The following is an 18,716-nucleotide window of genomic DNA, read 5'->3' on the forward strand; positions in this document are numbered from 1 at the left end:
TTTGAAGACCTGGAGGGAAGAGTGGGATTGAAGAGTGTGGGAATTTGTTCCAAAGGTGGGGAAAAAGAGGAATGAAAGAGTGAAGGTGAGTAGTGATTCTTGATTTTGGTAGTTTTATCAGAAGAGGGTTGCTGGCGGACCTTGAGCGCCCTGTGGAAATATGGGCGGGACAGATAGCAGAAAGAGCAGGGGCGGGTGAGGCTGGAGAGGAGACTGCAGCAGACAGACCACCGACCTACTTGCGGTGACACACACCCCCAAAGACTCTGCCTCATCGTGGGAGATACCAATGATCTTAATTGCCTTGGTTTCCACAGCTTGAAGCCGAGAAAGGTGAGAGGCGGGAGCACCAGCCCAGAGGGGAGAGCAGTTCTCCATCAGGCTGTGGATGAAAGTTTTGTACATGGTCAGGCGCTCAGGTGTGCCGAAGGTCTTTGCATGATGGAGGATGCCCAGTCGGTGACTGGCTTTGGAGGACAGGTTGGAAATGTGCCTTTCCCAGGAAAGATCGTAGCAGATAGTGAAACCTTGAAGCTTGAATGAAAGGACTTCTTCAAGAGGATTGTTGCGAAAGTAGATTGGGGGGGAGGGGGGTGGGCGGCGGTGGGTTGGTGGGGTGTTGTGAGTTCCAGACGGTCTTTTCGGAGAGATATCATGAAAGTGTGAGATTTGTCAGGATTGAAAGACATAATCTACGTGTTAGGCCAGCTTGTGATTTTATCCAGATCTGAAGAGTGAATAGGCTGCTGCTTGCTTATCTGAGGATTGGTTGGTCAATTTGTTTGTATAATTGTAGCCACCTTGGTTTGGTTGATTCGGTGAGAGTTGATTAGCTATTCCCTCCATTCACAGGTGAGAGATGTTGCTGGGTATTTATTACTTATATATTGACTGCTTTTGACATTTCCACGTGGTACATACTTCGGAGCCTCATTTGTATGCATTGCTCTCTGCGCTGTCGCTGATTATTCGTCAATAAGCGATGAGATCGGTCCGGCAGCTGAGGAAGTGTCACATTGGGATTCTCGTGTGTACTGTTTGTAAATGTCTATATAGCTGTGGAGTTACTCTGCGAAGGGTTTGAAACAGCAAAGCGCTATCTTGTGTGGGCCCTCTTGGTTGCTTTATGCAGCTTCTACGGCTGGAAGAGCATGGGAGGTGTCAATTTATTTACATAATCCTAGCCACCTGGGTTTAGTTGATTAGGTTAAAGCTGATTGGCTATTCCCGCCATTCACAGGTGAGAGATGTGGATGGGTCTTTCTTCACCTCTGCCACGGAAGGTGGAGGTTGTTTTCACCCCTTTCTGTCTGTCTATCTTTGTTTGTGTGCAGGATATCTCAAAAAGTTATGGGCGTATTCGGATGATACTTGGTGGGCAGGTTGGGTGTTTGACCACGACAAATTGATTCGATTTTGTTGAAGATCCAAATCTGGATCTGACTTCTGGAATTTTTTGAGTGCTTCTTCACCATTGAGAGATGGGGTTCAAAAACGATATGTTGCATATTTCAAAAATGTATAAGGCCAGATTTGTTCTCGTGGATCAGGCATTTTGGGGCAGAGGTATGCACTCTACCGAGTGCCCTTCTAGTTACTTACGAAATCTAAAGATTTAGTAAGTATATTGATGACTTCCGTCCTCTGTTTGTGTGTTTGTGTGTTTGTTTGTAGGCACGATAACTCGAAGAAGCTACCAATGTCAAATTACACCACGTGATTCAGGAGGGTGACGGCTAGCGCTGATTAGATTTTGGTCAAAATCGGTCAAAGGTCAAGGTCACAGTGAGGTCAAACATAATTCCGTAAATTCATGTGGAGAAATGGAGTATTTTTGCTTCGCTCGACGTTACGAGTTCGTTTTAACTTCGATTTTTAATTTTGTCTGGTTTTTGCGATCGCTTAGGATGCTTAAAACTCGGTTGTCAAAATTCTGGTAAAAATCGGATGTTTTGGAGACGTTTTAAGATTGTATAAAAAAATATTTCACTCGTGCGTCACGGGTCGTCACGTGATGCAGTGCGCTCGAGCAGACGCATCGTTGACTCGCGTATGGTTTTGCGTGTGTGCACTGACGGTGTTTTCGATAAAGATGGTGTTTAAAATCATTTTTTATCCCAATAAAGGTTATCGTCGCATGCCTGACTCGCTGAGCCGTTAGATTATGTAAAGATTGTTGGTGGATGGCCGAATATTACGGTTTTGTGACTGATAAAATAATTGCGTGGAGAAATGGAGATTTTTGCTTCGGTCGACGTTATGATTTTTAATGGTTTGGTACAGATTCATCGTAGAAACTTCTGGTTTGCGTCGCTACCTTCTCGAGTGACAACTTTTATTAGACAAGGTCAGAGGTCAAGTTGACGATTTCATAAGTACCAGTCTCTGACTGCTTGTTTGTTTCATTGTTTGCAGGATATATCAAAAATTTGACAGGTTCGGTGTGTGACAAGGACGAACTGATTATATTTTGCTGAAGATCTGGATCCGGATCAGACTGCTATAATTGAAGTGATTTTTTTTTTTTTTCACCATTGCGAGATAGGGCGAAACCAATTATATAGCACGCTATTTCAAAGTTGTGGATGGATTCAGACGAAACTTGGTCGACAGGTTGGGTGTGTTGCAAGGACAAATTGATTCGATTTTGGTAAAGATCCGGATCTGGATACGAGAATTATTATGCCTCCACACCAAGGGTGCCGGAGGCATTATGTTTCTGGGTTGTCCGTCCGTCCGGATTTTCGTTTACGCGATAACTGAAGAAGCAAATTGTAGAATTTCCTCAAACTTTGTAAAAAGGTAAAGTAAGACAGGACAATTAAGTGATTCGATTTTGGGCCAGATGTGATAAAGGTCAAGGTCAAACTCTGAAATTTTACTGTTTACGCCCTAACTCAAATATTGGACAGAATTTAATCAAACTTGGTACAAAGGTAAAGTTAGACAGGGCAATTAACTGATTAGATTTTGGGCCAGATATGATGAAGGTCAAGGGTCAAATATGTCAATACTCAAGTGTTTGTGCGGGAGAGCGGAGGCATACCCGTCGACTGCGTGCAGTTGAATTACTCTAGTTTATTATTATTTAAAAAAAAATTTTTAAATGAATGCCTTCAAAAATCATCTTCTCAAAAATGGCTGAATAGATCGAGCAGAAACTTTGCATGCACGATCGCCTATCCATGAGGAACAAAAAGTTCTCCACCTATGATGTCATATGCAAGTTGCTTTGGCAGCGATAATTTTTTTGGAGAATACACCTTTACAAATATTCTCCAGAATGGTTTGACAGGTTGAGAGGAAATTTCACCCACATGTTCCCCAAGCCTAAGGGATACCGGGGTGTTCACAAATAATTAATAGGTCACATGGTGTGAAAGCCATATTGGATTCCACAAAAATCTTTTTAAAATTCTTTCTCTTGAACCGTTTCATCAATCTATGAAACGTCAGAATTATGATCTAGTAGTCATGGGTAATATATGTTTTAAATGTCGACCTGATCGGTTGCATGGTCTGACAGCCATAATTATGTCATGTTTTGAATCTGGGTTCAGGGATTTAAATGAAACTTTGTGCATGTATAGAGAGCCTAGTAATGTAATGATGTGGGCGGAGGCACATCGTAGAAAAGTGCCTTCATAGTTTTAAATGTACTGTTTGTTTTTTTTATTTTCATTTTTTTATGATTAGTTGACGAACAATGGATGAAATATGTTAACTAACCTTGTGAAGCAAGGAGAAGCTCACATCTTGGACGCTCACTTTTTGGAGCAAAAAGTTTTATCTGGTTAACATCTGAAATATCTTCTTTCTTACTTATGTAGGGTTAGCGGTTATCCTGTTGTCGTACATTGATCTACCTGTCCACCCAGATGCATCGATGCTCGCTAGCCTTCACCAGCAACACGAGTTCTTCATTCTATAAAGAATGAACAGTTTTGACAATATAACCTTTTGTGCTGTTTTGTTTCATTGGGTCAAAAACAAAGTATCATTGACCAATAAATTTTTGGGGGTTATTGTTTTTATTTATTTTGACATCCTGACCATGATGGAGAAACGGTCCCTCCGCTCATGGCTCAGAACCTTTCACGATGATTTCACCTCTTGGAATGGAATACTTTCCCATTTGGAAGCCATAACATTCCATGTGCATCGTGAGTTGAGTTGCTTTTTATGACGCCGACCCCCACCCTCATGGTGAGGTCCATGTTTGAGGGATGAGGGTCAAAACGGCAGATGGGAGTATTTTGAGTAGCATTGGAACATTGAAGACCCATTAGTAACATTCAAACTGCATTTGGACTCTTAGTTCATTCACCATAACCTTGTGTCTCCTAAATTGGGTAAAGTTGATAAGTGAGCCTTGGATATCCATCAAGACTTTTGTTAAACTATGCCATTTTTTGGCTATCGTATGTGTATGAACAAATTGCTGGTCTCAATTAATCATTGCATACTAATCTTCTTTCGTCTCTGAAGGTGAACACGGCATTTTGAGGCAGAAGAATAAACTGCCAACAGGGGTTTACAATATCTCCTTGGAAATCTCTGACTCGGGAACACCGGCACGTACTGGGACTTCTTCGATGATATTAACTGTGTGCCAGTGTGAGGGCAACGGAGTCTGTTCGAACAAGGGTAAAGCCCTTGCTGGAGCTGGATTTGGTTCTTTCGGCATCCTCGGATTATTGCTGTGCTTGCTCCTTTTGATTGGTAATCCTCATTTGTTGTTTGCACTTTCAATAACTCTGCGTGTGTGTGTCTGTGCGTGCTTGCATTGTTTGGGGCTTTGTCATTTCTAAGTTAATGACTCGTTTTAACGATGCTGCTTATTTTCAGCACTCGTCCTGTTCCTTGTGATGTACATGAAGAAAGCGAAAGGAAAAGTACCAATTTTTGGACAAGATGAAGATGATGATCTAAGAGACAATATTTTGAAGTATGATGAGGAGGGAGGAGGAGAGGAGGATCAGGTAATGGAAAAATACAAATAATAATTATAATGGCAAATCCGAACAACATTGCTTGTACTTCCTGATGCATTTTCTCCATTTGAATGTTCACACAGTCCCTTGTCCGTGGGACCATAATTCTTTTTTTATGGAAGAGGCAAAATGAGCTGTGCTTGTCATTACAAATATTGTTTGCACCTCAAGGCTGAGGTTGATGCTTATTTACGTGTGTGGGTCACAATTGAATAATCTTTTCTGAAAGCACACAGGTTCGACTTTGGATTAAACACGAAAACATCCTTTGGCATTCGCTTATCTGTGTTATTTCCATCCTATGTTGTCTACTCAGCTCGACAGTTGACTTAAAATGTTTTCTTGTGCAGGATCAGGTGATCAATTTAACTGTTGTGGTTCAAGGCTGCTGCCATGCATGGGTGAAAGTTTTTTTTTTTGTACATTAATTTCTGGTGCGTGAATTCCTCAATGCTATCTTTGGTTTGAGATGTACACAGTCAGCGGCTGCAACATTTGAAAACATCACCATAGTTACTAGACACCAGGTCAACTTGACACCCAGTTGTGAGAGAGAACTGGTGTGGCTTACACTATATTTATTGCAAAATAATGGTCGACACACAATAACCAAAAACGGACAGGATTTTGTGTTTTGTTGTGCTTCCGTGAACTAGGAAGTCACTGTCGCAATCATTGCCCACCTCCGTTGCCCCCACCCAATGTTTTGGAACATTACATGATACGATTTATAATGCAAACCATTACGTTTATGATGATGAGTGAGTGCGTGCAATAACGAGTCGATTTAAACAAGATGGCATTGTATTGATCGTAAAATATTGTCACCAGATTACTCATCTTAAGCACATGAGCAGGTCTCTTCGCACAAATTTTTAAGAGTTCTAGCTGAGTTTATTTTGCCATTGAATCAAGACTGCACAGGAACCATGCTGGGAGTTGTTGAGCTTCGAACGGAGATGAGGCCGATGTTTGTAATGCATTGCATGGAAAACTAGAACGGCATTGGTGGAGCGTGTACAGACTGAATAGTTTACGTTTTGTAACCCACTGATTGTAAACCCACTGTGTCCTGATTGTGACCAAAATCGAATTGGCTTGTTCTTGACACCTTCCCAACTCGTCCAAGTTTTTTTTTTTTTTTTGTTTTTTTTTTGTTTTTTTTTTGTCAGAATCCATACACAGCATTTTGAAATATTGTGCTATTTGTTGTTTTTAGCCCCATCACTCAATGCTGAAGAATCACTTAAAAAATTCTCGTGCCCAGATCTTCTTCATCTCATCAATTCGTCCTTGTCGCGCACTCAAACTGTCCAAATTTTGTCCAAATCTGTCCAGAACCTTTGAGATATCCTGCACAGACAGACAACATAACCACCTGCGTTAGTGGGGATAATTATGTAATACAGAGATGATAAATTTATCATGTTTATATATATATATTTATTTATTTTTTCTTTTTTTAAATCAAGTATCTTCATCTTTGTTAGTTAGCATTGGATAAAATAGAAATGTTTTATGAATGTGTGTTGCATTTGAAAGTACAGCACAACAAGATTTCTAAGTTCACAAACTTGTTTTTATGGTAAATGCTATTATCACTGAGTGTAAAATTTGTATTGATTCACTATCAGTGTATTATTTATTTTAAGACCTTTCAATGTTCGAATTATTTATCTTTTTTTGGGGCTTACCAATTAACAAGTAGTGATGCAACTTCACTTCCCACGAATACTTTAAGGTCATGATGTATCCTTACTCTCTCCAGGATTATGACCCAAGTCAGCTGCAGCCAATAACTGAGTACCCAAGTACCCATATCGACTACAAGCCAGTGGTGGTACGACGTGATCAGCCTGTCATGACTATGACAGCTCCTCGTTACCCACAAAGGACTGGGGTTCAGCCTCCTAATGACATTGGGAATTTTATCGATGAAGTGAGAATACAGGATGTTTTATATATATATATTTTTTTTTAATTAGTTTGGGGGAGTTTATTCTGCAATTCATTTTTCTGATTCTTCATGATGTCTCTCCGTAACTGACCCACCACTGCCTCCCCATTCCACTGCTTTTTTGGCCATTCCCTCTTATTTTTTAGGGTCTAAAAGCTGCAGATGATGACCCTACAGCTCCACCATACGATTCACTTCTCGTGTTTGACTGTGAGGGTGCTGGTTCGTTTGCTGGCTCTCTCAGCTCTATCAACTCTGGGTCAAGTGATCATAACCAAGAGTATAACCACCTGAAAGACTGGGGTCCGCGCTTCCGCAAACTTGCAGACATGTATGGCAATGCAAACGAATGATCTAACGTGCCCACGCCTTCCCTCGACCATTAACTGCGACATCTTCCAGTATCGATGATTTTAAATTTTTATGATGATCCAATGCAAGATGTTTTATCTGAATCATGGCTCAAATGCACCTCCAATGCTCATTTTCTACTCTACTGATTAATCATGAGGTCAACCATCTTCCTAAGTAGCTTTGCCCAAATTTGAAGCTAGCTGGCTAGCATTTGCTTGGGAAATTGTATTGAATGGTCTAAAATTGCTCTTGCCTATTTGTGAACTTGCTGCCTTCTTCAGATATACTGACATGTTTGTTTGACATTTTTATGTAATCCATCTCACTTGAGTGGTGCATTGTGGGTATAAGTCCGAGGTGTCTTTTGAAGCTTAAGGTGATGGTAGGAGGTTTGATGTTTTTTTTTTTTTTTGGTTTTTTTTTTTTCGAGGGGGGGGGGGCATTTTTTTTGTGGTCGTGCACTAAATCCTGCCTGCTTGGTTTTCCTGGCCGTGTTCATTCAAGTGCCTACTGGAGAGTTTTAATCCCTGCTGTTGTTGGTTATGATTTTAACCAATGTGTACAAATATTTGGTTTATTTTTCTTTTATTATTATTATTTGAATCCCTCGAGAAATGTCGTCTCATTTGGTGTGATTGATTGGATTCCCCCCTTACCACCCCTCCAATTTGGCACAGTATTGAAGCCTTCGACGTGAATACGTTTGCTTTTGCAAGCATTGCTAACTCCAACCGGGATAGCATTTTGTACACTACTGTATGTTGGTTCACTTTCTCTGCGTCCTTAGTTAGTAAAACTCCTTTTTGGTTTGGTTCAACACCAATGTGAACTGTAGTGAAAGGAGATGAGCAATTTTGTTGTATCATTGGAAAGGGATTGAGGATTATTTTTTGTTTTTACTTTGGACTGGCAAGATTGTCTGGTTATAGTTTTATTTTTGCCACCTCATCTTCACTACAATTTTTTTTAATGATGACACTTCGTTTTGTATAACCTCCAAGCATTTTTACTTTGAATAAAAAAAAATTGTGCTATTTCATTGCTGCTGTTCAAATTGTAGATTAGATTTGAAGTTGGGAATTTGGTTGTCCCTTGTTTTTGATTTACTTTTTTATTTTTATTATGTAATTTGTTTTTTGTTTTTTTGATTGCTGGGGTTAAGAGAGGTTAGTTTTCATTTCACTGGAATATGGTACAAATTTTAATTTCAACTTTTAAATAAAATTCTTACCTTTTGCTTCTTGTTTTGACGATTGGTTCTTGCATGGAATGTTGTGTGGTAGTTGCTGTGACATTAGTTGGATAAAGCCCCCCCCCTTCTTTAGTTGTATAAAGCCATCCCCCACTCCCGTGATCCAATTTTACCTTTTTAATCCATCCACATTTTTTTTTCTGCCAGCTGCCAAATCGATTTAATTTGTATATAGCAAGTTATTTTTTTTTATTATTATTTTGTTTTGTTTTGACCCGTGTATGGATTCCGTTGCAGTTTTGAAGATTGATCTCATCCTGTTGGTACCACACAAATGCTATGGATTCCATGTGAATAGAATACGTTGGGTTAGTTTTACACGTATGTCATGCTCCTTCAAATCAACTGAATCGATTGAAAGTGAATACATCCAAATGGGTCGACCTGGTTTCAGAAGATCAGTATACTAATGTCTGCTGTGAGCATTGTTCTAATAAACTTTGAAAAGCCCCTTCGCTGACTTGACGTTTAGGAAAAGTGTTCAGTGGAAATGCTTTTTTATCAGAAATTTGTATGTTTTTCATTGTAGATGAGTTGTCTCCAATCAGTGGTGCCTGGAATTCACTGGTTGGTGTTACTTTTTCAATACCTCTGCCTTGTATCAATTAGCATAACAACTGCCTATTTTGAAATGAGTGTTTTTACTGAGCTTACTTCCAAACCCTGCATTCAACAGGTTTCTGTCTACCTCCTTTCCCATGTTTCTTCAAGATGCACGTGGTCCACCCTCGCCCCCTTTGTGGTGAAATTCTCATCCAGAATCACTGCTTGCATCCATTCTTTTATTCGGTTTTTTTTTTTTTTTCCTGCCTGTGGAACCAGCTTCCACATTCTCTACAATCATTAAAATGGTGTGGACATTAAAATAAGGAAACAGGATACGTGCTATAGCTTATTGGAGTTAGTTCGTCAAAGAAGGTCGAAAACCCGGTTCGATTCCCACAACTTTGAAAATTTGACCTTTGTGAACTTTAAAGGATAATGACCATTGGTGCAAAACTTCCTCTGGAACATTCCAGGAACAATATAATGTTATATAGGCTATTTGGAATTTCGCACTCCTTGATGAAATCAGCGTAAAAACAAACTTGAAGGGGCGCCACGGGCAAGGTGTTCGAGATCGAGCAAAATGGTTTCAAGACTTTAGGTAGGGAATGACCAAGATTATTCATAAAAAAAAGTCATCCAAGCTCTCAAAGTTTGGGCGGTCGTATGATTTTTTTTTTTTATGTCAAAATTTGCAATTTTCTAAGTTCGTGACCTTGGGACGAAAAAGAAAAATCGAGCTCTATGGGGCTATGCAGGTGCCATTGGACTAACCAAATACCGAAACCCCTGCCAGATTCGACACTCCCGCGGCGAAGATGAAAATTGAAATCGGCTACCCCTAAAAACGTTTTTTGGGCATGGCTCCACCCATAATGGGCGCACCATGCCCATTCTCAGGAAAACACGAGATCATGATATAAACCTCCCACCAAAATTTTATCAGGATCGGATCAAAACCCACAAAGCTATGCTCTGGACAGACAGACCAATAACGAATATAGTGGTCACTTACTGACTCGTGAACCAAAAGCATCATTCCCCTCTTTCAAACTTGTCCCCACATAACCACTGTCTCCTGAACATTTTTTTTCCACCTGCGAAGAGGTGGAGGGAGTTCCTTTCAGCCTCGACTCAACATCTACGATTGCTGTTTCCGTTTGCTCAATTCAGGTGAATCTCATTTTCTCAAGCTCTCTTGAATAATTGTCCAAAGGAAACCTTTATTTCTACAATCCCAATGCAAATATTTGGATCTGATCAGCTTCGACTCTTCCTGGGTACACCCATGTATCAGTCAGCTGCAGACAGACTGGTCATCCCATGTTTTAATTCCTTGGTCAACCTGAATTTCTTGGAATACAACCTGAATACAATTTTTTTTTTTTGTCACCGATCTACATGAAATACTCCTAATGAGAAAATGAAAAGGTTTTCAGAATTTTTTACAAATTCAATGAAAATTCAAAGTTGAAATATCTTGTGTGAATAAGTATTCAACCCCTTTTATGACACTCCAAATTGAGCTCAGGTGCATCCAATTTCCTTTGATCATCGTTGAGATGTCTTGACAACTTGATTGGAATTCACAATTAAATTCATTCCACAATTCATTTGATTGGAGACGATTTAGAAAGAAACACTCCTTCCAAATTAAAGCCCCACAGTTGAGGGTGCATGTCAGAGCAGAAAATTGACCATAAAGTCCAAGGAACTATCTGCAGAACTCCAAGATAGAATTGTGAGGAGGCATACACTATTGGTCAAAAGTTTAGAACACCACAATTTTTCAGTTTTTACTGAAATTTAAGCAGTTCAAGTCCAGTAAATAACCTGAAATGGTATAAAGCAAAGGGGTAAAATGCCTGAGGTTAAAAAAAAAAAAGTTTAGGTTACTGAAAAATAATGTAAATTTCAGAGTTGTTAAAAAGGCCCTTTGCAGGGAACAAGTAATGGGTTAGCAACTGCAGTTGTTCTGCAGCAATGGAAGTAAATTAAGCCTTGAAAGTTGATGAAAACAATTCCTACAGGTGTCCCAACTTTTGTTGATTAGTTACAAATTCTCAGTCTGTTCCAACACTGCTTTTATAGATAATGTTGCAACACCCTCTGAAGCATTATTTGGACAATATTGCACTGCAAGAAGTAGTATATTGCTATCATAATGGTGAGGAAAAGACAATTAACAAAGGAAGACAGATCATTATATATTACTAAAACTCATCTTTTATATGTATGTATGTTTCCAAAATGGTACACGATGGCACAAACCTTTTAGGCCCACCTCACTCAACATTCGCCTGTGGTTTGCAGTCTCAAGTTTCGTTGAAATTGGGCAACAAAAAAATTATTCAAAAATCAATTCTCGATTTAGTCAAGTACTCTTCTGGAGAATTTGATCAATGCAAAAACCTCAGCGGTATAGTTTACTGGAGCTATCTTTTTTTCTTGAAATGATTTTTTTCATCAACTGCTGTCACAACAGGAACCCAATGGGTTCATGGGTCATCTAGTAACCCTTAAAAGTGTAGGTCTTTCCTTTAGAGAAATTGCAAAGTCAGCCAAGGAGTCAGTACAGTTTCTGACACCAGCAAAAGGCACTTGGAAACTGGATGAAACTCTGACAGGAAGAGGTCTAGCAGACCCAAAGCCACAACACAATCAGAAAACAAGTTTCTGAGAGTCAACAGCTTGCGTGATAGGCGGCTCACAGGACAGCAGCTTCAAGCACAACTTAACACTGGTCAAAGTAAGGAGGGCTCAGTTTCAACTGTGAACAGAAGACTTCGAACTGCAGGTTTGACAGGTCGAGTGGCAGTAAGAAAGCCGTTGCTAAAATGGCAAAATAAGAAAAAGAGGCTTGCCTGGGCCATGAAGCAATGCCAGTGGACCACTGAAAACTGGAAGAAGGTCTTATGGACTGATGAATCAAAATTTGAAATCTTCGGTTCATCACGCAGGGTTTTGTACGCTGTCGAGTCGGCGAAAGGATGGTTCCTCTGTGTGTGATACAAAGTGTCAAACATGGAGGAGGAAGCGTGATGATCTGGGGCTCTTTTGCTGGATCCAGAGTCAGCGACTTGCACAGAGTGATTGGCACCCTGAACCAAAAGGGCGACCACAGCATTTTGCAGTGCCATGCAATACCCTCTGGCCTTCGCCGAGTTGGTCAGGATTTTATCCTATCACAAGATAACAACTCAACACATACCTCCAGGCTATGTCAGAACTACCTTCGAAGAAATGAACAAGACGGTAGGCTTCAAATCATGGAATGGCCAGCACAGTCTCCAGACTTAAACCCCATCGATCTGGTTTGCGATTAACTGGACAGAAGGGTGAAAGCAAAGCAACCTACAAGTGCAACACACTTGTGGGAACTTCTGCAACAGTGATGGGAAGAACTTTCCAAACAATATTTGATTTCCATTGGAGAAAGAATGCCACGAGTATGTTCGGCGGTTTTATCTGCAGAAGGTGGCTAATTTGATGAGTCAAAAATTTAGATTAAATTTTGTTCAACAAAACGATTCCATGATTTCTTTTTCATCTGCAATTGTTTATTTGTTCTGTGCTTTAATTTCAGAGTACATTGAAACATTGAACTGCTTAAATTTGAGGCAAAACTGGAAAAATAGGGGTGTTCTCAAACTTTTGACCGGTAGTGTCGAGCTGGGGAAGGGTATAAAACAATTTCTGGAGTGTTCAAAGTTCCCAAGAACACAGTGAGCGACATCATTAGGAAATGGAAAGAATATGGAACGACCCAGACTCTTCCTAGATCTGGCCCTCTGACCAAAATGAGCAACGGGGCAAGAAGGACCTTGGTCAGGGAAGTGACCAAGAACACAATGACCACTTTGACAGAACTACAGAGTTTCTTGGCTGAGATGGGAGAACCTGCTGGAAGGACAACAATCTCTGCAGCACTTCACACATCTCGACTTTATGGGAGAGTGGCCAGACAGAAGCCACTCCTGAGAAAAGGGCACATGACGTCATGCCTGGAGTTGGCAAAAAGGCACGTGAGTGCATGAGGCAAAATATCCTGTGGTCTGATGAGACAAAAATTGAAGTATTTTTCCTGAATACAAAGCGCTACATATGGCGTAAACCGGGCACAGCTCATCACCCATCTAACACCATCCCTTCCGTGAAGCATGGTGGTGGCAGCCTCATGCTACGGGAATGCTTTTCAGCGGCAAGGATTGGGAGACTTGAAAGGATAGAGTGAACAATGAATGAAGCCAAATATATATCTATATATATATATATATATATATATATATATATATATATATATATATATATATATATATATATATCGAGATCAGGGTCTGCAATCAAGCAATGACTACACCAATCGTCGTAGAGAAGAGGTTTAATGCGCATCAAAAGTGTATACACGAGAGTAGAAAGGCACAGAATACCTACAGTATACCAGCCCAGTCAAAACTCTGGCCCGCAAGCAGTTTGGTTTACTTTATATATATTTTTCCTGCTCATCTGGTTTCTTTGAAAGTAACAACACCCCAGCAAATATTCTCTCCTGGCCTGACAAAGCCTTTATCTTTTCACAAGCAAGAAGATCTGTTATTGATCAGGCAGATCTTTATCACAATATATATTATCGTCTCATTCTGCTACAAGATGTTCCCCTTTGAACTATACCAAAACAGTGCTGATTTATAATTGGACTTCTCTGAGCCCAAGGCTCAAAGAATGTTGTTACAAGGGCCAACAAGAAAGCCAGATGTTCAGCTGCACGACAAAGAGACAGAGACAGAGACAGAGAAAGAGACACAGACAGAGAGAGTGAGAGAACACAGACAGAGTGAGAGTGAGAGTGAGAGTGAGAGTGAGAGTGAGAGTGAGAGTGAGAGTGAGAGTGAGAGATAGAGATAGAGATAGAGAAAGACATATAGCCGACTGGCTTTGATTACCAACAGTCAAAAATGGTAGCTTACTGAGAGCATTTTAAATGCTTTGGCTTCCTAAATTAAATGCTACATTCAATTTTAAGAAAAGGTAATCCTGTTAATTTGGCTGCTTTCATCTTGGGAGCTGTTCAACAGCTCCACATTTGCCCCTCTATTACTTAGAAACATAGTGGAAAAGGAACACCACAATTATAGTATTTTTTTAGAGATGGGATCTCGATGGAGCGGCAAGGTGGTAAAAAGGGAGTCTCGTCCAGAAGTGGCCCACTCTTCTGAGTAGCTCCAAGTGGGTCATTACATCACGAAAGCTCCGCCCGCACTTTCTTGCTTCATAGAAAAGCCCCCCCCTCCACCATCCCAACCGGCCCATCAAGACCCCACCCCTCTATAGAACAATGGATACATTTCAACAATTATAACTTGAATATAGGTCATGAGGAAGCAAAAATTACCTTTCAAAAACAACTTACACAAAATTATTTCACACACACAAAAGATACATATATTTTCAACTAACTATGGTTCTTTATGAACAAGAATATAATTTTTATAAACAAGTCAGAATTAGCAAACAAGAATATAATTTTTATACACAACAAGTAAGAATCTATATATATTGTGTTCTTTATGAACCAACAAAAAGAATATCAGCAAACAAGAATATAATTTTTATAAACAACAAGTAAGAATCTATATATTGTGTTCTTTATGAACCAACAAAAAGAATATCAGCAAACAAGAATATAAACTGCAAGCCAGAGTGAAAGAAAATTTTAAAGAAAAGTCCCAACATTTTCCAACAAGGCAATGTTCAGATAACATTTCTTTCCATCTTCGTCATCGGTGTGAGCAAGTCGAGACACTCATCCAATGTGAGTGTAAGCAGTGGGTCAACAGTCCCATTAAGTTCACAGTACATTTCAGGGTCTATGGGTTGGGGAGGAAAACCAGAGTGAATTATCGGGGAGGGTAGAGACGGCGGAGGTGTTGGCAGCGGTTTGACCACAGCAACCACAGCAGGCTTCCCCAGGACCATCTCCGGTTTTGTTGTTTTCTTTGCTGTAGAAGAACAATGTCTCACGCACTCCCTGATTAGATTTTTAATACAAGTGATGACAACAATCACTGCTATGAAGATCATGAGCCCTATAAACAACCAATGGATTATCCAGGCTCCCCAACTCCCCAATATTCCCTTCAACCAAGATCCCATTGACCATCCCTTGTTAAAATCATGATATTTTGCACCTTCAGCTTTAATTTTTTCAGCCAAATTATCAATTTCTTCTGAATTATCTGGAATGTATGTGCAGCATTCCACACCTATAACCGCACACGTCCCTCCTTTTTCTGCTAAAAGCATATCCAGAGCAATGCGGTTTTGCATCACGGTTGTCCGTATAGCTACCAGCTCGGCACTCGTTTTGTGAAATCCTTCGCTGGTGGTATTAGCAAGCTTTTCCAAAGATGCTGCCAAATTGATAATTTCCCTTGCACTTTTGCCTGCTCCATAAAAGGGGAATGCAATCATGAAAAACCTCTTTTACAGGTATGGTTGTTCCATTAATTCACCCTTTTATGGTCACCATTTCATCCCCATGTCTAGCATAGTACTGGCATGTTGATTCTCCTAAATGGGGTCCCCCCCCTTGTCCTCTAACTAGACAAATCAATCCAATTTGTTTGTGCATGAGCTGAAAATGTGGGGGGTACTTTTCTAATCCCTCCCCCTTCTTCAATCCATCATAATTCGTTACTTTTATTGCTCTTGCCGGGCCCTGTCCCACAGCCTTTTGCTTAATAGTTCTGTACTTAGGGTAATACCAATGCTCATAGTTCGTGCAATTATAACCCCCCTTCTCCCAATTACTTTTTATTTCTATTATTCTACCTTCCACTGATGCCTTCTCTACTTTAGTTAAAACTGGTCTATCTTGTCTACGGACTATGTACCCACACATGTTCTCCCCTGGAGTGGAACTGCAAACAAGGGTAATCCGTGTTTTCCCATATACGCCTTCCTAATGCAATTGATCCCAATGTTTACCTTTTTTCTTCCCTGTGCACCGTCACAACCCATTCCTTGTTTCCCCTACCATTGACCTACCAAACATTCTGATCTCTATGACATTCCCAAAATGTCCTCACTATCTGTTATTGTCCATATTATCACGATTATACACATGCTAATCAAACACTGCCACATCTGTCATAAACCTCCAGTAACATTCTTTCTCTTTTCGATTTCCTGTATCCTTTTGCAATGAGATGCGTGAATCCATGATTGGCTTACCTTTTCTTGACAGCTCCTTGGGTAACCAATAATACCTGAAAAAGTCCAGTCCACTGCATCTTTAGGACGTTCCTCCATTCGAACACCCTGTTGTCAAACTCTTTCACAATATTTATTCGCATCACAAGAGTTAATATTCATTTATACATGTCCATATATTTTACAGACATTCTACCAATAATTATATGTACTGTTTGGCCTTGCCCTTAAATTGGTGACCAGGATCCCAGAGCCCTGAGCTCAACTTTCATTTACCACTGAACGAACCCCAGAGGGCTACCTCAGCCAGTCACTCATTTAAGACTGGCAAAAAAAAATGAACATCAGTACACTGGTAATAGGGACACCACATCAGCAGCACAGTCATGCTCCAACCAGTGATGCAACCAACAGCCCAAAGGCAGTGCACACCACAAACATTTGATAATACATAGCTGCTTCCAAAACTTTCGAATTTACAAATTTTCGATTTTCTCCCACCTCTGCAAGTTCTTGAGTGTACCATATTCTCAGCACCTCCTTCTACATCATCCCCCTTTTGTTCGTGCAGCTCATTTTTATGAGCCAAAACGAGCAAAACCTTTTGGGTCACCACTTTGTTGTGGGGGCTGGGTATCAGCAGCAAGCACGACCGCTAGAGGGAGCAGTAGAGTCAGTTTCACCGACCGCACCCTTCTTTCCCATTCATAAGTTGGTCGTCATCAGAGAGCGTACATAGCCCCACTGTCTACCATTATGACAATACAATGCACAGAGAACCTTCCCAGGTACGGTGGCTGCTATGATATGAAAAACGCGTTTTTAAAATACCAACCGATGCTGACGTCAGAAGACAACAAATTCAGATCTCAACGTAAACAAAGATGTGAATTCTGCCTGTCTGACCCGACCCATGGGTTCACACCACTACCTTCACCACAGATGCATGTGCTCACCTGCACCCACCATTTGCTCACCCACTGACCCAGATGAACCTGATGGTGCAATTATCCCAATCGCCCCTTGGCGTCCTGGTGTTGCAGACTCCCCTTGCAGACCCCTGTCTCCAGCATTGCCCTGAGGGCCAATCGTGCCATCATGACCACTTGGGCCTGGAGGTCCGATAGGACCTGAACCACCAACAGTTCCACTGCCTCCCGCTTCTCCAGGCGGTCCAGACAACCCAGTGGCTCCTTGGGCACCATCATGAAGCCCATAAGAAGCACATAAGGGCAGAGTCATTAGAATATAAAATAAATGGAAATTTATACACAAGCACCCATACAGGTGCTGCTTAAGGACTGGCCCCCACCAGACACACCCCCCCCCCAAAAAAGGGACCCCGTTGGGTCGTTATTGATACTCCCCCCTCGGAGGGAAGGTGAGCTGGAGATGAGAAGCTTCCTTGGACCTTCCTGCCTTGTGCAATCCTTGACAATCCGGCTCGATGGTACTCGAACCCGCAACTCGATACCGCTGCAAGCACCAGGTAGTTAGGTAGCGTTGATTGCCAAATAACTCCCCCACAGGCGCTCGGCATGTATGCTCATCGGAAAGGCCGATGGTGGAAGGTAGCCAGGGAGGATGTCGTTGTTGTAGTTTTTTTTCCTTCATATGTGCTCAATATATTACTATCGATTTAACTATTCTTGACTAGCACACTTTGCGACATTAAATATCCTCTTATTTCCACAGTTCCCCTACATTGTGCCATCTGTACAGTATACACATATCAGGAATATGCTTTCACCCTCGGCTAGATTACATACCGCAATTAGCACAGAATCACTTTCCAAGATGTTATTCTCAGTGTACACTACATACCCTGACAGTTATGTCCAGTATCGGACATCTTTCGATTACCACATTTTACTCTAACAGTGAGTCAACCAACACTGCATAATCAGATATCATCCATTCATCCATTTGGACCACACTTCTACAAAGCATTTGGTTCTGCCCAAAATAAAATAAAGTATTTTCCTCTGTTCCCGGCTGAGTTGTGTATGTAATTATGTCCACAGCCACAGCTGCGATTTTAACTCATTCTTCATTCAAACTTGTCATGGTAATTGTTTTTAAAATCTGCCAAATTCTCAATTATCCTTTACATGAGCCTAAAGTAAATCCCAACACACACTCCGCACCTCACTTGCACGATTCGTATTTCCTCTTTCAAACCGTCAGAGCACAATGTATATTGTTTGTGGCTCTTGGCGACTCCTGACTCTCAGTATCCCTGGTTCCTGAGGTTGACTCATTCTGTTATTCCTCCCAGGTCGGTGAGATTATTTATTCCAATGTGTGTATCGGTGGAGGGACACTGCATCATTTGCACTAACACGTCCTTGTGACAATTGATACTAATCTGTCGCCACGTACTGCACACAACTGACGACTC

General features: G+C 40.9%; 1 protein-coding gene and 1 long non-coding RNA gene across 2 annotated transcripts in view; one reads left to right on the top strand and one right to left on the bottom strand.

The window, feature by feature from the left end:
* The window catches only part of LOC147021686 (cadherin-2-like), a 42,536-nt gene extending 33,527 nt beyond the window's left edge, over positions 1–9,009 (top strand). Inside the window, exons 13-16 of the mRNA XM_085891926.1 lie at positions 4,489–4,722; positions 4,849–4,982; positions 6,763–6,933; positions 7,098–9,009. Of these exons, the coding sequence (XP_085748052.1) occupies positions 4,489–4,722; positions 4,849–4,982; positions 6,763–6,933; positions 7,098–7,304 (746 nt within the window). The 3' untranslated portion in view covers positions 7,305–9,009. The remainder of the gene's footprint in view (positions 1–4,488; positions 4,723–4,848; positions 4,983–6,762; positions 6,934–7,097) is intronic.
* Positions 9,010–13,469: 4,460 nt separating this feature from the next.
* On the bottom strand, positions 13,470–18,487 carry LOC147021687 (uncharacterized). Its single transcript, XR_015060886.1, has 2 exons — positions 16,817–18,487; positions 13,470–16,371 (listed from the first exon to the last, which is right to left on the bottom strand). It is a non-coding gene; the product is annotated as an uncharacterized LOC147021687 (long non-coding RNA).
* Positions 18,488–18,716: the final 229 nt, after the last annotated feature.

The sequence above is a fragment of the Eptatretus burgeri genome, chromosome 8, assembly GCF_056783735.1.
Source record: "Eptatretus burgeri isolate ZD-2024b chromosome 8, Ebu_testis_v1, whole genome shotgun sequence".
Classification (NCBI taxonomy): domain Eukaryota; kingdom Metazoa; phylum Chordata; class Myxini; order Myxiniformes; family Myxinidae; genus Eptatretus; species Eptatretus burgeri.